Below are 20,292 nucleotides of genomic sequence, written 5' to 3' on the forward strand. Positions count from 1 at the left end.
CGATAAGAGTTGTTAAAGTGAAGCGTGATTTTGCACGAGTAAAGAAAGAGTAATGTTTTTTACCCTATAATAAAAAAATTCCATTTCCGGTAAATAGAATGAAGATCAAGTTCAAAGAGAAATTTAATCTGTACCTTAGGTATGTATGAAGTTCTAGATATCGTCTGTTTGACGTGTTTTTTGTTGGTCTTTTTTTTGCTGTTATTATTATTTTGTCTGATTGCTGGTAGTTTTTGTGCTTATTAATTTATGGTCAGACAGGAAACGGAGACACAGATACATCAACTGTTTTTATTTCTTGATTTTTTTACCCTAGCGTTTGTTGGTCTGTGTATTATTATTATCAGACTAACATTGTAATCCAAAATGTTAAATACTAAGGAGTGTGTGTCTTCAAATTCTAGTAACTTATATAATAATGATGTCAACAAATATACTTGTTCCATACATTTGAGTTACCTGGAGCTTAGTTCCTGAAGATAAGTACTTTTGATACAATTTTTCTTTCTGTAGCCATCATCACTTCTAGTAACTTATATAATAATGGTGTCAACAAATATACTTGTTCCATACATTTGAGTTATCTTGAGTTAAGTTCCTGAAGATAGGTATTTCTGATACAATTTTTCTTTCTGTAGCCGTCATCACTTCCTTCAACACTGCCATCAACTGTGGAAAGAAGGCATGTTGTTTTAGATCTTACATCCACATCACACAAGGTAAGGTTTCTATATTGTTTCAACATCACACAAGGTAAATTTTCTACATTACATCTACATCAGAGAAAGTAAGGTTTCCATACCATATCCACATCATCCAAGTTAAATTTTCCTTACAAAACATCCACATCACACAGAGTAAGATTTCAATACCACATCACTTAAGATAAGGTTTTTATACCACATCCATGTCACACAAATTAAGGCTTCTATGCCACACAAGTTATAGTTTCTGCACCATATGCACATCATAAAAGGTAAAGTTTCCATATCACATTTATATCACAAGAGGTAGAATTTCTATACCACTTCCACATTACACAAGATAATATTTTCACACCAAACTTACATAATAATTAGTGTCTCAGTTTCATAAATTATGATCTGACATTCATCTTCTACAGGGTAGGGAATCCATTCCTTATTTGTATCACAAAATGGGTATTTATACTGCAAGTAATTAATCCAACATACATATCACTTTTAATGTATTGACAGCAGCCTAATAACTTGGATAATAGATGTTATTATGTACTGCAGACTATGAGCCTACACCAACACAGCAGTTTCTGAATTTATTTATAAGTGTTGTAAAAGGACAAAATGTAATACTGTCCATCAGGTGAAGCTGTAAGAGAGCAATATGGCTTATACTAACTTGAATATGGAATAATGAAACTGAAAAATGAATAATTTTATGATGTGAATTGAAGCTATAAAGTGCTGATCAATGCTTCTTATTTCATAAATAATCTGTATCACTAACCTGAGTAGTTTACACATATGTGTTTACTCTGATACTCATTATGATTTGGTGGTGGGTTAGAACATTTATATTACATTGTGTAACAAAATTTTTACTTTTTCTTGTTCCTGGACAGAAAGTGTTATTTCCAAATTGCTTATACCTAAAGTAAATGGAAAAGAACTGTTTTACTCTTCAAACTTTGCTTTTGTGACCTGGGTAATGAAATTTTCAAATTTACCCATTTTCCAGAACATGATAGAGAATTTTCTTGAACTCAAAAGAATTTTCAAAAACCTTTAAGAATTTTCTAGAACTTTCCATAGTAATATATATATAGGTGCTTACCACTCACCACTTCAGTTTACTACCCCAACTAAAGAGACCTCAATGACTTGATCAGAGATCTTGTTCTAACAAAATTGAATGCTGAGCTTTTGACATCTAGGCTCAAGGAGTGGGATTTGTCAGATGAAAGTGTGCGAGTTGCAAGTCAGAGGAAGCGTCATCAACATTTTTCAAGCTTCTTCACTCACCAAGATGGGCTCCGGTTTTGCCACCATATATCCAGTCTGTGCGAGGTAATTGGAATTGCCTGTAATCCAAATGAGTGGCACCTCTTCAATGATAGCTCATCCAAAAGCCTCAAGGCTGTGCTGCTTCATAATGGGAATAAGTATCCATCTCTTCCCCTGGCTCATTTGGTGCATCTCAAAGAGGAATACAACAGCGTTAAGACTTTACTAGAAGCCTTGAAGTATGATGAGTATGGCTGGGACGTTACCTGAGACTTCAAAATGGTGGCATTCCTGATGGGTCTCCAAGGAGGCTTTACCAAGTTTCCCTGTTATCTTTGCCTTTGCAACAGCAGGGACACTGCAGCGCACTACAACAGGAAGCACTGGCCACAACTGACTGAGTTCTCTGGGGAAGCACAATGTCAAGTGTGAGCCACTAGTGGACCTCCAAAAGGTGTTGTTCCCACCATTGGACATAAAATTGGGTCTTATGAAACAATTTTTTACAGCTCTTAATAAGGAGTCTGGAGCTTTTAAGTACCTTTGAGACTTCTTCCCTTAGCTGTCTGAGGCAAAGGTCAAAGCTGGTGTCTTCATTGGACCACAAATAAAGAAGATCCTGGAGTGCATAGAATTCCCCAAGAAGCTCAGTAGGACGGAAGAAGAAACCTTGGTGCAGCTCTGTTGCAGTGGCTTGGGACTTCTTGGGCAATCACAAGGCTGAAAATTATGTAGAACTGGTTGAGGCTGTGGTGAAGAACTACGGCAAAATGGGCTGCGTGATGTTTTGAAAGTCCATATTCTTGATGCTCATTTTGATAAATTTAAGGAGAATATGAGAGCATACTCAGAGGAAAAAGGTGAGCACTTCCACCAAGATATACTGGACTTTGAATGCTGCTACCAAGGAGCGTATGAGGAAAATTTGAAGGGAGATTATATTTGGGGACTGATACATGAAAGTGGTTTACATTACAGTCGCAAATCCTTGAAAAACTACTCACTTCTAAACATTTTTGTATAAATTTAGTATAAATACTTGTAAATCTTGATTCATATGTTGTTTTATTCAGATCTTATGTAAATGAAAATGTGCAAATTTGCCCATTTTTACAAAGAAAACAGGTTAATTTCTAAATTTCATTATCCAGGTCACAAAAGCAAAGATTGAAGGGAATAATGGCCATTTTCTGTACTTTTGCAACATAAGTAATTACGAAATAACACGTACTATCCAGGAACAAAATTTTTGTTACATTGTGTTATCATTGCTGTACACACAGTGCTTGATACTGGAAGTTTCACAGAAACTGGCTAAAATAAAGAGCTGACCCACCTCTAAAACTTCTTGTAACATCCTTGACCATATCATTTCACCATAAACTAACATCTTGAATGTATTATTTTAATAAAATATAACAGGTTTTTTGAAATTATTGTGGTAAGTTTATTGGTCATAGCTCTATGCACATTCAGGATGTGTAATTTCCTTTCCCAAAAATACAAATCTTTTGTAATTGTAACCAGTTAGTTATTTTTATAAATTCACTAACACTAAGTTCATCTAGTTTCATTCTTCAGTGTTGGAAAAAAGAAAAAAGAGAGCATAAGTGAACACCTTTTCCATTATTATAACACCATGTTGTGTGATTCAGTTTTTTAGAAGCTTTGTCAGCATTTACTATATTTGATACATTGTCTATCACTAACAAAATAAAATGTATGTTGTTTCAGTTAAGAGATGTACTACCAGATGTTCTTCACTCATCAGAAGAGAAAACCTTACCGTCAGATCCATCTAGTGAAGAGAGTTGTCAAGCTTTCACTCCTCCTGAAAGCCCCATCCTGTCAAATGTATATACTTTGCCATCAGCTCTGGAAAGAACTGCACGTATCAAGAAAGACAATTTACCTTTTGGTAACTAATTTTGGCTTTTTATAAAGTATTTTTTATTTTTTGATACTGTTCTGTGCTGCATATTATAGTTTATCTAAGACGAACCTCCAATTTACTATATTGCATATTAAAATTTGAAATAGCCTGAATTTTTGATTTTAATTTAGAAGTTAATTCAATGTTGACATGTATTAAATTTATGGTATTTGCCAATGAGATTAATATACACAGTTTTCTTAACACAAGTATATTTTAATACACAAACTATAGTACAATTTATAATAACGATTATTACAAATAGTTATTTATATTCAAACATTTTACAAAGAACAATGTGCCTTCTACCTGGTTAACAGATTGTTTTATCGATGGTTCACAATGAACAAATTAGTTTCAAGTTGATACCATTATAGTTCACTTAAAGGCTAGGCTAGGTAGCTAGCTCTGTATTCTTTGCTGGTCTCACATCATTTACAAGCAGACTTTTCACTGATGAAAATATCTGATATCCTCATAGAGATACTAATGTTCAAAGTTAATTTTCTAAAGTTAAATAGTTTATAATGTTAGAAATCTATGAATACAATGTCTGTTTCTGATACAATGTCTGTAGTTTCCTGATTGATAAACATTTATTACAATTATAGCTTCCAAAGTTTGTAGTATACTACCTTTAGCAAGTCAACAATATATACTTTCTCTTGAAGCATTGATTTAAAAACTTTAGATGAAGTTTTAGAAAGTTCAGTTGGTAACAATACTAGCAACTGCCAGTTTTTTGCATATACACATAGTACATCATTGATTCTTACACTTGAGAGTCTTCTACAAATTTATGGAACAGGCAGGAATTTGTCAATACACGTTTAACAGTACAAGTTACATGCATTCCTAAATATGTACTTAACTAAAATAAACATTGATATTAGAATAAATATATATTTGTAAATCCGTTACAACTGTCAGATTAACTTAGTTTTGAAAGGTTTAATGACAGCTTGGTTGAAGTGCAATTGCTACGTGTGACATTTTTTTCTTTTTCTTGTTTTACCAAATATTTTTCAGTCGTCTTATCTAAGGGTGTACTGTGTCAAATGTAAGTAGTAAAATTCACAGTTGATTTTTGTTGTAAGGACTGTTCTCCATTTGAATTAGTTTCAATAATTTGTTCACTTTTCATTTATACCTTTTATTTCATTTTTTCAAATACTATTTGTTTAATTCATGTCCTAACTTTCATTTAGTACATATTCAGTGGTGACTTTAAGGGAATTTTATTAGCCAAGTTTTTTGCATCAAAGGAAGTTTACCCAAATCATTAAAATTGAATCATAAAACTATATTTTTCTCGCCTTTTATCTCAGAGGTTGATGTTACAGGTTACAACAAAGAAAAATTACCATTATTAAAACATAATTTAAACTTTCCTTATGAAACCCTTTTCTATTGGAACATGGGTATTTTTTGGGTAATTTCTGTTTTTAATCTCTCACTATAAAATATTCTTTACAAAATAAAAGTTGACAAATTTATTAATATTTTATTCTAACTCATTTTGATCAACTCGTAAAACCCTTGAAAATGTAGCTTTTTATTTAACAACGTGTGTTGTTGCAAGATATTAATTGTGGTCTTTTTTAATGAAAGTATTGTTCTGTTCTTCCCATATCTTAGACAATCCTTTCTAGTTACAGCAAAAACAAGCATATATATATTTATCAACAAATATATTAAGTCATCAGTGCATTGAAAGGCTAAGGTTACAATTTTATCTTTGAAGGTTCGGAATGCATTACCAAATATTCGACATTACTAATTTTTATTATTTTCTCATGACATTGCTATAACAGCAGTTTATATCTGATCAAAAACCCATGAATTTTACATGTAATTCATATAAATGAAATAAAACTTGACATATAGCTTAAAATATTTTAAGTGGATCAGTAACCATACAATACTCATACAGTTGCATGCAGTAAGCTTATATTTGAAGAATGCCCTATTATGGTCTATTATAACAACTGCACCTTACATTTACTTAATAGTCGCTTTTCCAAGCAAGCTAACAGTAATGACACAAAACTGTTGATTATTGAAACATATCTAATAAACATAATAATATAAAAACAGTAAAACAATGGAATAACGCAAACTGTTCAATGAAAAAAAAAATGAATGTGGATCTTCAACTATAACAAAAAATACAAGAGTATTATTATTATTAACCACATTGTTTTTGCCTTTGTTTTGGGTTTTATTATTCTTATCCACCATAACACATCTCTTAAGTCTTATACATTAACCATTTAGTATGTTTTATTGAAGCAATACATCTGCTAGTCATCCCACATACACCCCTGCCCCAGGATAATAGTATGTTACAATATATAGAAGGAGCTGCTATATCAGTGCATAGCCAGATACATGTATACAATTTAAGAACAACAAGAGACCTGTTGGTTCATCTAGGCTATCCCATCTTCTTTACTAAATTATAAAATAAAAATAAAACTTTCTGAATTATCCTTTATTGTTCAAATATCTATTGAGTCTTCTTTTTCCTTAATATTAAACTAACTGCATCCACAACATCTGAAGGCAGCCATTTCCAAAAGTCAACTACCCTGTTAAAAAAAGAAAGTTATCATAGAAGAATCTTACTTTGTTAAAATTTATGTTTGTGCTCCTAGTCTTACCATTAAGTACGAAAAACATAATGCATCAACAATAGCAATTCCCATTATAACCATAAATATTTCAAAGAAATTCATAACTTTTTTTTTCTTCTAAAGAATTTGGTTTGGTTTGTTTTGAACTTTGCATAAAGCTACACAAGGGCTATCTGCATAGCCGCCCCTAATTTTGCAGTGTAAGACTAGAAGGAAGGCAGCTAGTCATCACCACCCACTGCTAACTCTTGGGCTATTCTTTTACCAACGAATAGTGGGATTGATCGTCACCTTATAAAGTCCCCACGCCTGAAAGGACGAGCATGTTTGGTGTGACATGGATTTGAACCCATGACCCTCACATTACAAGTTGAGTGCCTTAACCACCTGAAATTTTAGCCTATCCTCATGTAGAAACCCGTCCATCCAAAGGATCATTCTAGCAGCCCTCTTCTGAACTCAGTGTCCTCAAAAAGATCTCAAGACTGAACACAATACACCAAATGTAGCCAAAAGAATTAAATATACAGGGTGTTTGGAAAGTCACTGTGCAGTTTTGTAATAATATTTTATTCAGTCTATTTCGAGCCAGCAACTGAAAGCGGTGTTTAGAAACAAAATAAGAAGGAACCAGGCCTGTATTGATGCCAACGGGGATCACTTTCAACATTGTTTATAATTGTCATTCATATTTACCTCCTGCATTCTATGTTGAAACATGTCTGTTAATAAATATAAAAGTGCACAGTGACTTTCCGAACACCCTGTACAATGACGTTTATAACTTCTTTAAACTTGTATTCAATATTTCTATAGATACAACCTAAATTTTTATTTTCCATCAACAACATCTACAGTACGACAGGAGGTGCATATACCCTTGGAGACAAATTACAGCTATATGAAAAAAAAAGTTACGTATGATTATTCTGACTGGAAACTGTCACGCAGTCTCTTACTGGATGGACATGAGTGTTGACTTGGTAGACCATGACTCGCCCATATTCATCCAGTCTTGATGTGTGTGTTTTTAATACAACAGTTTAATATTTTAAAGAAATAAAAGTTGTTATAAAAACAAAAGCTTGAATTGTTTATGTGACTTTTAATGTGTGATCACTGTTCAAACACTGCGTGACATTTTTAATAACAAAAGGGGAAAAAAACTGTTTGAATGCTGCCCAACAAATCTTCTAATGATAAGAAGTATCTTAGAATTCCTGGCAAGCGAACAAACCTTTTGAGCACAGTCCTAATGTGTTACGGTCTTAATTGGCTGAAATATATTAACAGATATCTTTACAGTTTGACAGTTTGCGCAGCAAACTTGGTGTCCAAGCAGTGTAACAAATATTTAGACCGTGTAACAATGCTTCAATATCTCGACATATTTACGGACTACACAGGAACGGTAATAGTTTAACAGTATTTACACATCTTATTAGATTTATAAAAATATCTTGACAGCCTAACAATATTGCAAACAATATTTTAAAATACAAGTGGAAGAACACAATAACCAAACAATATTTCTGTTTTTTTTTATTGTTGTTGTTACTAATTTCATTATCACGAATGAAATGCTTGTGTTAATCTCATGTTAATACTCGTTTTTGTTTTGGAAGATGAATCGCACCTTTAGTGGTAATAAAACCCTAAAATTAAAAGAAAACGTAAAACAAATTAACAGTTGAATCTGTGAAGATAAGTAATCTGAGAAACTGAAATAGATCACGCATTTAAAGGTGTGCAAATATATTTAGATTTGCTTCATATTTTTTATCTTTTCACTCTGCATTCATTATTTCACTACTGTTAGTGTTTGGTAGAGAAAGCAATCGATAAAATGTTATGTTTTGCTGCAAAAAAGAACAAAACATTTAAATATTTGTTTAGGAAGATATAGACGCTACGCAAATTAAATATGAAACCTATGTTGAGGAAAATAGTTTTATTCTTAATATGAAGATGACGTTTCAATCAGATTGACTCTAGATAGGCTTCGGAAATCAAAAGACAGATATTTAGAAAAAATTCTTTATTAAAATGTTAGATTTTTGTGTCCAAGAAACTAATAATCTTTACGAAAAGCATGTCAATTTTCATGAAGATAGATGTAGGAAATTCAGAAGTATAGTAAACCTTGTATGCATAGCTTCAAAGATGTGATGTTGGTCCAATGGCTTTCGTGTGTTATCACACTGTCGTTATATCTCAGCAGTTTATGCCAGTTTCTGTAAAATTTAATTTCATCAATACAGCTGTAATAACATTCAGCGTACAAATTGTAATATTCGTTCATTATGGTAGCGAAATAACGGGGGGAAATTTTGTTATCTGTAATGATAAAAATGAATTTAATAATGTGAATTTTAAATTCGTTCTTGAATGTGATCAATCTATGTAGACCTGTGGTCTTTGTTTTCTCACTTCAGGTTTAGGTATTGAAGCAATCGACAACGGAATTAACGGCATGATGGTTACTTCACTTTCGAAAGATGGCGCTGTACACAGACATAGTCAGATTCAAGAAGGTGATTTCCTTGTTGCAGTTAACAACATATCCTTGAGAAATGCTGATATCTCAGAAGCTCGTGTAATTTTGGAAAAGGCGTGGAATGGCACAGCCATAGAAGTGACGTGAGTTGCCATCTGTTGACGTTATTAGTACTTACTTTCTGAATTCTACAACCAATGTGATTTTAAATGTTTTAACCGTTGTTTGTTGCATGGCTTTTGGTTGTAATGCGCACGCTTTCAAATATATATGCTGCAGTTGCGTTTAGAAGTGACTATCACTACATACAAAGGGCCCGGCATGGCCAAGCGTGTTAAGGCGTGCGACTCGTAATCTGAGGGTCGCGGGTTCGCATCCCGTCGCGCCAACATGTTCGCCCTTTCAGCCGTGGGGGCGTTATAATGTCACGATCAATCCCATTATTCGTTGGTAAAAGAGTTGCCCAAGAGATGGCGGTGGCTGGTAATGACTAGCTGCCTTCCCTCTAGTCTTACACTGCTAAATTAGGGACGGCTAGCTCAGATAGCCCTCGAGTAGCTTTGTGCGAAATTCAAAAACAAACAAGCAAACAATAGATACAAAGAAAGAGTTTGTTTACTTTAGTTTTGTACCACCAAAAGAAAATTAGACATAAACTACAAAGAGTTATTTCAGTTGTCGTACAGTCGCTACTTTACGGTCTTCAGGTAAATTTAAGTTTACCAATATAATTACTCGATGATGCTTAATATGATCATAAGCTACGAATTTAACTTGTTGTTTGAAATATATAAGGAACTTCCACATAAGTACAGTTATATGTGATGTTAAACTGTAAAACCAGCGTTTAACTTTTATCAGGTGTTTTCACAAGTACACACGTATATTATATTAATCTAAAAGTAGCGTTTAACTCTCTTTGTTCTATTTTAGTACTGAATGCCCTATTTCAGAGTTCAAATTCCTCAGTTAACGCTCAGGAGATATTGGCAATATATCAGGAACTTTTACCATCCCTGAGGTATGCATTACGTGTTAATAAGTACTTACATATTTGATGAAATCAGCGTCTAACCCTTGTCAGTTTTAACAAGTGCATAAACAGTATATCAGGAACTTTTGCCACTCTCCGAGGTATGTATTACGTGTTAATAAGTGCTCACATATTTGATGAAATCAGCGTCTAACCCTTGTCAGTTTTAACAAGTGCATAAACAGTATATCAGGAACTTTTGCCACTCCCCGAGGTATGCATTACGTGTTAATAAGTACTCACATATTTGATGAAATCAGCGTCTAACCCTTGTCAGTTTTAACAAGTGCATAAATAGTATATCAGGAACTTTTGCCACTCCCCGAGGTATGCATTACGTGTTAATAAGTACTCACATATTTGATGAAATCAGCGTCTAACTCTTGTCAGTTTTAACAAGTGCATAAAGAGTATATCAGGAACTTTTGCCACTCCCCGAGGTATGCATTACGTGTTAATAAGTACTCACATATTTGATGAAATCAGCGTCTAACCCTTGTCAGTTTTAACAAGTGCATAAACAGTATATCAGTGAATATCAGGAACTTTTGCCACTCCCGAGGTATGTATTACGTGTTAATAAGTGCTCACATATTTGATGAAATCAGCGTCTAACCCTTGTCAGTTTTAACAAGTGCATAAACAGTATATCAGGAACTTTTGCCACTCCCCGAGGTATGCATTACGTGTTAATAAGTACTCACATATTTGATGAAATCAGCGTCTAACCCTTGTCAGTTTTAACAAGTGCATAAACAGTATATCAGGAACTTTTGCCACTCCCCGAGGTATGCATTACGTGTTAATAAGTACTCACATATTTGATAAAATCAGCGTCTAACCCTTGTCAGTTTTAACAAGTGCATAAAGAGTATATCAGGAACTTTTGCCACTCCCCGAGGTATGTATTACGTGTTAATAAGTACTCACATATTTGATGAAATCAGCGTCTAACCCTTGTCAGTTTTAACAAGTGCATAAACAGTATATCAGGAACTTTTGCCACTCCCCGAGGTATGCATTACGTGTTAATAAGTACTCACATATTTGATGAAATCAGCGTCTAACCCTTGTCAGTTTTAACAAGTGCATAAACAATATATCAGGAACTTTTGCCGCTCCCCGAGGTATGCATTACGTGTTAATAAGTGCTCACATATTTGTTGTCAGTTGTTTTAACAAGTACATAGACATCTGTGGAATTAGCACTGAATTCTTGTTTAGTGCTGGTGGCACACAAATGTATAATCTACCTGTATTTATGTATTCTATTTCCATATTATAAACTCCAAACAGAACACTTACATCGCATCACAGTAACATAGATTCTGTATATTTAACCGTGTACAATATTTTTTATAAAGCATCTCGTTAAATAAACAACAAACATTGTGTACATAACTGTGTACAGGTATTTTTACAACACGTATCGTTATAAAAACCGTTGTATTTTGCCTTTTTTTCAATTGTTTGTGTTTCCACCGCAAGTGTTGTATTAATGCCAGTAAATAAATAAATAAATAAATAAAAGATCTTTCTACGTAACTGTATACGAGTATTTTACAGCATAGTTAATTATTAAAACATCAGAAAATTATATATTCTTTTAACCCGTACATGTGTTTTCATGGATATATTTAAGCCCACTTCAGAGAGTACTGGTTTCGACAGCACGTTAAGTGAAACAAACTTTGTCACACAAGATGCGCTGAGAGAGACTGCTACAGTGCAACAGTGTTAAATGTTGTTTCTCTACCACAAACGGTATTGGTAAATTTAGTTTCGCTGTATATTATGGCCCGGCATGGCCAGGTGGTTAAGATACTCGACTCGTAATCTGAGGGTCGTGGGTTCGAATCCCCGTCACACCAAGATGTTCGCCCTTTCAGCCGTGGGGGCGTTATAACGTGACGGTCAATCCCACTATTCGTTGGTAAAAGAGTAGCCCAAGAGTTGGCGGTTGGTGGTGATGACTAGCTGCCTCCTCTCTAATCTTTCACTGCTAAATTATGGACGGCTAGCACAGATAGCCCTCGAGTAGCTTTGCGCTAAATTCAAAACAAAACAAACTGCATATTATTGGCACTAGCTACACTTTAAGAAACAACTTTTTTACCAGTAGTTAAGAGTTACTAAATAAACTTTAACTTTGTTGGCTTGGTCGTGTTCTTGCTACCCGCCAGGTTTACATTTCTTTAGAAGGAGAAGCATGATAGAGTAGAGGGTTGAACCCTTACAGTATTGTAAAAAGACGTTTACAGTTCGGCAGCTTGTCACTACGAGATAAACTGCTTGAGTTTTGTTCGCTTAAAATTTTGATACGTTCGTTTTAAATGTTTAACTGAGGCGAAGGCAAACCATTTACATTATTTGTATACAAGTAAAGGTCCAAACTTTATTGAGAAAAGACACACACCGCCATCCCCTGGTGAGAGCCTGATTTCACATTCACCATAGAAATTTAATAGTGGTAATTGTTAATGCGTCGGCCCACACCATCATCCTGTTGGGTTAGCTTTCCTAACTTGTGAGAGCCTGATTTCACATTCACCATATAATTTGGTGGGGTTTTTAGTAGTGGTAGTTGTTAATGATAGACAAATGAACTACTCGTTAAAATATTGAAGTTTTCTATTTCTGAGCAGTGTAGACGTTTTAATATTTAAACGTTTCCAAAGATGGGTTGAAGTATCTTATTTACAATACTTTAACTTCGAAATTAGTGTACTCTAAAAACAGATGGACGAACTTGTATATACTTCAAGGCAAGTACGTAAAAAAGAGAAATAGATACAAAAATAAGGTAGGTGGGTGAGTAGGTACAATGATTGTGAAAGTAGTAAAATGTGAGCAAAAATAAATTGGAAAGATATGGAGCTTTTTCGTGCGGAAACCATTTTTGCAACTTTATTTTTCATGAGATTATACGATGTTTTGTCGTCCACTTCTAAAAATGTCTTCTATTTTTTTGTATTTTGTTTATAGACTATGTTACATTCCCGCAACAGACGCTGCAGTCCACAGACAAACAGTGCTCATGACGTTACAACATCACGAGGAGTCACCTACACAGGTCACGTCATCAACAAGGTAAGTCAGGTGTGGCTGTTAAAGTTGATAATCTATATGTTTAAAATAACGATAATTTAACTTGTTTGAAAGGAAATTTCAAGTAACACAAATGTTCTTTATTGTCGTAGAAAACAATGTGCTATTACTTTTATGACATTAAGAATAATAAAATATGTAATCTTATCATGTTTGAAGGTTGATGCTTTTAATGCTAACTCCCAAATAAACGCATAATACAGTTATTGTATTTTGAAGATTGATTATATATATGTATGCATGTTACGAGTTATTTATCAATATCCTGCTAGCTCATAGGTCACAGCGGTTTTAATTCTATTTGTTTAAATAGCAATGCTGATTTGATATTATTCTAATCCGAATAACCATATAATGCAGTGGAGTAAGAAGGAGTTACAAAGTGAGTTGCTTGGCGCAGTCTAAGGGGTTCTGGGGGCATGACCCCAGAAATTTAATATAATTTATAATTGCTATATAACTCAAGTATGTAAAATTGTGAGTTCTACATAGATTATATAAAAGTTTATTTTTTATTATAAACTTAAAAACTCGAATCCACTTAGTTATTGTTCTACTGTAATCAGATAGTTGTATTTGACTGTCATTCTTATAATGTACATACGACCTAAAATGTAACACGATGTTTCGGTAACGGGATGTGAACCTTGTGTTCTAGGGTTCTTATTTCGGCACGCTAAACACACTCCTCCCCTGGCCCATAATTGGACAGAATACAATTCATCAGCATTTTCTAATTATTGTTTCTGGATGTGTATTTTCTAACTGTAAAGTTGTATGTATTAGTTAATACACTAAGAAAAACAAACAATCGTGATTTTAAAATGGTAAGTAATTGAGCGAAATCTTTTTCGATTGTTTTTTTTCTTCTCTATAGCAAGATATTAAGCATGAATGGAACACAACAGTATTGGAGACATACACATCATAGCTGGATTTATAAGGTAGTACACAACTATATTCACTTATGGAGACGTTCTAGGTAGAACTGCCATTTAATTTTCCACATAGCCAAACGTCGATTGCCTTTTATATACGGATTCATGGGTTTTTAATAAAACTTTTGTCAGTATGATTTGTTTATTATTCGGACGTACTTCAGTAATATGATTAAGCGTATGTTTCTGAGTGTTCTTGCTGGGGTGTATGAGACCATGTATGGCCAAATGGTTAGGGCGCTTGACTCGTAATCTGAGGGTCGCAGGTTTGGATCCCCGTCACACTAAACGTGTACGGTCTTTCAGCTGTGGGGATGTTATATTTAAAGGTCAATCCCACTATTCGTTGGTAAAATAGTAGCCCAAGAGTTGGCGGTAGGTGATGATGACTAGTTGCCTTCCCTCTAATCTTACACTGCTAAATTAGGGACGGCTTTGCACGAAATTAAAAAAACAAAAACCCAAATAAACGGGTATATGTGGCCAATTATTTTTAAAAAGTTGGCATTCTGATTGATACTTCAAGCAAGTGCCTTTAGTCGTATTTAATATCCCCCGCTGGTGTAATGGTAAGTCTACAGATTTACAACGCTAAAATCAGGGTTTCGATTCCCCTAGGTGTACTCAACAGATAGTCCGATAGGGCTTTGCTGTAAGAAAACACACACACTTGTATTTAATATTCAAGAACAGACAAAGCATTTCTGTAAGAGGAGCCTTCTAATTATTTCATAAAAGGTTTATTGTTTATTTTAGATCAAATCTAGTTTTTGCCATATGCTGTGTTCACTGCGGTGAATCGAACTCCTGCATTTAGCGTTGTAAGTTCGTAAACTTACTGCCGTTCCGCTAGGGGATTTCATGAAAGGAAAAGATAGGATTGTAATTAATCAGACTTCTAATGAATCTTCCAATTTGAAGTTTTGTCTTTCGTACTGATGTGACAGTTTTGTTGGCCTTTATGAATTGATTCGTTCAGATGAGACAATGCATAGTTAAACTGTCTGCTTACGTTCTGCCTGTTATTCTGACATAGAATTTGTTTGCGTTTAACTCCGTGTTCTATGTATTGGATGCCTTTATAAATGTAGGTGAATTTGTAAGGTTGATAATGCGACATACCAGCTCCAATGTCCAGGTAATGTGAAACCTTTCTAGTGTTGCACTAGATCTAGAATTTTCAGCTGCTAACAGGATTAGCGAGACGAACATCAGAAAGTATAGGAAATACTTATTGTAGGTGCTGGACGTGATTAATAGATCACACAGCATGAGCTATGGTTGGAAGTACGAACCCTACAGTTTCTTGGTGTATGGTTGTATAATGTTTTTCGAATTGCTGTCTTCTAAGAAACCTGTATAAAAGTAAGTTAGGTTTTTGTGGTAACTTCCACCAAGATGTGTTTTTCATTAACATATTTCAACTTTCACGTGAGTTCTTTCTTGTTTCGAATGTGATCATTTACTGCTTTGCTGCTTATTGATGTATTAGTTCACGTTTATTAGACGTGTTTTACTTTCCAATATGAAAATACTATCTACAGGTATTGTACACTTCAAATACGTTTTATTACTTTCAACAAATATTGGTGAAACCTTTGTTCAAGAAGTTTCTGGTCTGTATTTGTTAAGACTTTGCAAGATTTGAAAACTTGGAAATGTTAATTATCTGGAAGATTTTCTTCAATTAGTTCCTTAGGAGTTTTCTAACGATCTTATAACCACAACTGTTTTGCGATTTTAACAACTGTCGCAATAAATTGTAGGCCTATTGTTTAACCTTTAACCACACTGGTTTAATATTGTATTTTTGGTAACCATGATGGTTAGAATTTACTGATTACTTCCCTTCCTCTGTTTTTTAGTGAAAATAAAACAGATTAAAATTACGATATTGATGCACTTTCACGATGAAAATACCAGATAGTGACAGAGCTTTCAATTGGTCAATATTCGTATTGGCCGCGAAAAGGAAAAGGCCTTAGAGAACCATATATTATTCTAAAGGGACCTCTGGGTATATGTATACGGATAAAGAGGAAAACAAACGAAAAGGTAGTGGTGATTGCACGTTGGAACAAAGTACTAGAAGTACAAATATTTCTAACTATTGATGAAATAGGTTACCGAACTTTCACGCTAACGTTCATTTTCAGGCCTATCGGGACAGTTCAATTGGATTAAATGCACATTTAATGTGACATTTTAATATGAAACTTGTCATTACTAAGCTGAAACTTATAATATTCTATTTGTCACTTGACAGTGCTATTGTTTTAACATATATCTTAATTTAAATGTAGCGTGACTCTTAAATTAGCACACTTAAGTTAGGGATGTCAGTTTTCGCTCACGTGTGAATGCAGCATATAATTTAACTATAACGTGTTAAAAAAGCCTTAATTTAATGAGTTTTTATAGCTTCAGGTTATATCTTTTCATTAGGATAATTTTCATTGGCAGCAGAACGTGTCTAAATTGGAGGGGGGTGTATATTTGCTGTTGTTAACCATGATAACTGAATTCAAAACTGAAACAACGACCTTCCATGATAGTTATATACAAGTCTTTTTATTTCACATTCAAAAGGCACACTTCATTACCGGGTCAAAATTGGGAACTGCGCCCCCTATTTCATCCACCTGTGGTAATTTTGTCATCTGATGTGTGACAGAGATGCACAATAAATATCTGTTGTAATTCAGTATTGTAATAATCTGTATTGATTGGATAAAATGATTATTGTTATTGTTGTAATTCAGTATTGTAATAAACTGTTGATTGGATGTAAAGGTAATGATTACTGCTGTAATTCAGTATTGTAATAAACTGTTGATTGGATTAAAAGATAATTATTGTTCCTGTTCATATTTCAACATATATAGATTTCAGTTACAAATATAGTGAGCCTTAAATCTTTATGTAATACTTGATATGGAAAAAAAATATTTTCAAAGCCAAAAGTGATTGGTATATAATGTTTTTTATTTAAAATTATATTTCTGCTAATATGGTTAGAGTATTGAGTAATACAATGGTATTAAACAACTGATATACCTGTCAAGTTAAGACAAAAACTCTCATAGTAACTAATTAGAGTTTTTAATTTTCATTCTTAAAAATAATAATTTTATTGTTTGCCTCTTTATTTATTTGCCTACCTGAATGAGATAGTTCAGCAGGACTGGTCCAGTCAAGGCCTGTTCATGATGATGATTTAACTCCAGAAACATTCCAGGATTCAGAGACATCACTTGAGGAAAGCAAATACTTTACATCATTTGAATCGATTCTTTCACGAACACCACCTAGCACCCCGACTCCAACACCATCATCCACTTCTGGTGAACCGACAGAGCAGGAAGAAGTGACTGTTAAACCTCCAGCATCAGCAGAAAGTGACCCTTCATTGGAATCACAGGAGTATCTCATGATGGAGTCCAATTCCATTATTGAGACAGTGTCACCTTCCTTTGAAGAACGAATGGCATTTTTTAAAGCCAAAAGCCTTTCTACAAAGCATCAAGTGCCTTCTAAAATCACATTGAAAAAGTCTCCCACATCTTCTGTAGTGATTGGTAAACTGTTTATTCAAATTGTGTTTATTCATTTTGTTTCAGTTATTAATGCACTTTAAACCTTAGGAAAAAAATATATATTTCATATTAAATAGAAAAATTTTTTAATATTTTATCATAATACAAAGTAAAAATTAAAGTTTTATGTAAAATAACTTTGTTGAGTTCTTTCTTTCTGATAATGAAACTTGCAAAGTAAGATATAATATTTGTGGTCAAAATCATGCTTGAGTGTCTGCTTATCCTTTCACACGCACGCAAGCGCATCTCACAATTACACCATTAAAAAGTTCAAAACAGACATAAGTGAAAATAGCATTTTAAAATATTCTTTAGCACCAAAACTCATTTATCTAAACTGCTGTTATATTCATTATCATGAAACACTGGATTACCTAACCCTATGATATTATCAAATATTATTTTGTAAATCTTTAATACATTTTTTATGTGTCGCAAAAATAAATGACAAATATACAATGATAAAGATATTTTGCATAAACACAGATGGGATGCCAAGTCCAGTCTCATCAGAAGAAAAATACAGAACTCCAGAAACACCAGAACCTTCAACTGTATCAAGTCCAATTCCTCCATCACCAGTAGGATCTTCAGGAACTGTAAGTCCCACAAATGTTATCTCACATCAGTGGGGACCAGAAAGAACAGTGAACCTGAGGAGAGAGTCAGGTCGAGGATTAGGGATCAGTATTGTTGGGGGAAAAGTGGAGATGTTTCATTTGTCTCCTGGAAACACTATTACTGGTATATTCATTAAAAATGTGCTTCCAGACAGCCCAGCTGGTAGAAATGGTACCTTAAGACGAGGAGATCGAATATTGGAGGTAATTATAAGAATCGTACTTTAAAGAAACTGAACTCAGAAATTTGAAGACCTGGGGCTTAAATTCCAAGAATATAATTTCATATTTTGGGTACCTCAACTTTATTAAACTTCTCATTTAAACAATCATATTATTAGATATTATCACAGTATCAGACTTTATTACCTTGTTTTGTTTAGAAGTATAATTCAGGATTATTGCGGTATGCTACCTTGTAATGTAGTTTACTCCCCTGGTATATATTTTGTTAAATCTAAAATAGCTAGATAAACTGTTTTTGTTTTATTTTTCTTCCTTTTTTTAAAAACTTGAAGATAATTAAAGAACAATATATATGTATAGGAGCAAACAACGTTTCAATCTTCTGCAGTCATCGTCAGGTTCATAGTCGTTTTTATATATACATTTTTCTTTACAAGTGGGTTTTCTCATCATCACAGATTAAAGAACATTGCCTTAAACACATTTAGTGTGGACAGGTATGGAAAGGTGCCTGCTTTCCTTGAGTCAAGGGAAGTAGTTTTTCTAGTTGTAACATTTTTTGGCATTCTTTGAGTTTACTCGCAATAGAAAAATATTCAGCCTAAGAAAGATTTAAGAACAGATTAAGGTAATAACTTGGTTGTACGTATTAACACTTAGATAGGAGTTAGAAATTAATTTATAAGGATCAAAATATTTTGTTTATTTTATATTCTGGATGTTCTGCAATTCTGTTATACATTCACACAATGAGACCAACCAAAAATTAAGGTCCAAGTATGAAATAGAATTTATTAAATTTATAAAGTTATCTTTTTAATTTGTTTGTAAATAAGCACAAAGCTACACAATGGGCTATCTGTGCTCTGCCCGTCAAAGATATCGGAACCCAATTTCTATTGTTGTAAGTCAGCAGACTAACTGCTGTGTAACTGGGGAAGAGGTCTATTTTTAGTAGGGATATATTCTGATTGGAAAACTTGAGAGTTTGCACACACAAACTATTGGGACTTTGGAATATTTATATGATATATATAGTCATTTAGAAACATAATATCCAAGTAAAGCTCATTATCTTTTATACCATTTTTTCTTATTTTCACACTAATATAGTGCAATTAATACAATTTCAAGGGAATTGTTGAGAAGTTTCCTTTAATTATTCCTTTTTCTCATTAGGTAGATGGTATAGACTTGAGGGATTCTACACATGACCAGGCTGTAGATGTCATTAAAAATGCCAGAGATCCTGTTAAGTTTGTGGTGCAAAGTTTGCTCCCTCTGGTGAGTTTTCCCTTAAGTTAAAATAATATAAATTTAATAGAGTTTACTTTTTATACTTAAAATGGTTTGAAGAAAGTAGAAGAGTGCTGCTGTAGAAACACTGTGCTGTGTAAATATGGAAAGATACATGTGATTGGCCATTATAGGAATGAAAGTCTTTTTTTGAGGCACCTTGTATAATAAGATAAGCATCCAGAATTATTAACCTTTCTTAATATGTATATTTGACAAATTTTCAGCCCAGAGATTCTTCATTTAACATGAGATCTGAAGCAGATAATGAAGGCCAGACAATTTCAGCACCTTCTCTAACTTCTCAGGAGGAAGCTATAATTTCCCAAGAAGAAAGACGAGAGTCTCAAGTATCGTTACAAGAATTAATGAAGGTAATTATCACACTAAACTTGTTCGTTTTATTATTTTGTATCTGGTAGGATTTCTCTTAATGATGTAAAATGAATTATAGCAAGTAAAAT

The 20,292-nt window shown here is 33.6% G+C and overlaps 1 protein-coding gene across 5 annotated transcripts in view; it reads left to right on the plus strand.

The window, feature by feature from the left end:
* The window catches only part of LOC143249311 (multiple PDZ domain protein-like), a 182,131-nt gene that overhangs the window by 87,579 nt on the left and 74,260 nt on the right, over nucleotides 1–20,292 (plus strand). For 4 of the 5 annotated variants that reach the window (XR_013027714.1, XM_076498929.1, XM_076498932.1 and 1 more), the window contains exons 15-22: nucleotides 639–719; nucleotides 3,717–3,900; nucleotides 8,987–9,191; nucleotides 13,067–13,171; nucleotides 17,302–17,705; nucleotides 18,213–18,550; nucleotides 19,712–19,816; nucleotides 20,056–20,202. Coding sequence is in view for 4 of the 5 variants with exons in the window: in XM_076498929.1 (XP_076355044.1) it covers nucleotides 639–719; nucleotides 3,717–3,900; nucleotides 8,987–9,191; nucleotides 13,067–13,171; nucleotides 17,302–17,705; nucleotides 18,213–18,550; nucleotides 19,712–19,816; nucleotides 20,056–20,202 (1,569 nt within the window). In the remaining variant the exon portion in view is untranslated. The remainder of the gene's footprint in view (nucleotides 1–638; nucleotides 720–3,716; nucleotides 3,901–8,986; nucleotides 9,192–13,066; nucleotides 13,172–17,301; nucleotides 17,706–18,212; nucleotides 18,551–19,711; nucleotides 19,817–20,055; nucleotides 20,203–20,292) is intronic. The other variant, XM_076498931.1, reaches the window with a different exon arrangement.

Source organism: Tachypleus tridentatus, chromosome 4, assembly GCF_004210375.1.
Source record: "Tachypleus tridentatus isolate NWPU-2018 chromosome 4, ASM421037v1, whole genome shotgun sequence".
In the NCBI taxonomy this organism is placed as follows: domain Eukaryota; kingdom Metazoa; phylum Arthropoda; class Merostomata; order Xiphosura; family Limulidae; genus Tachypleus; species Tachypleus tridentatus.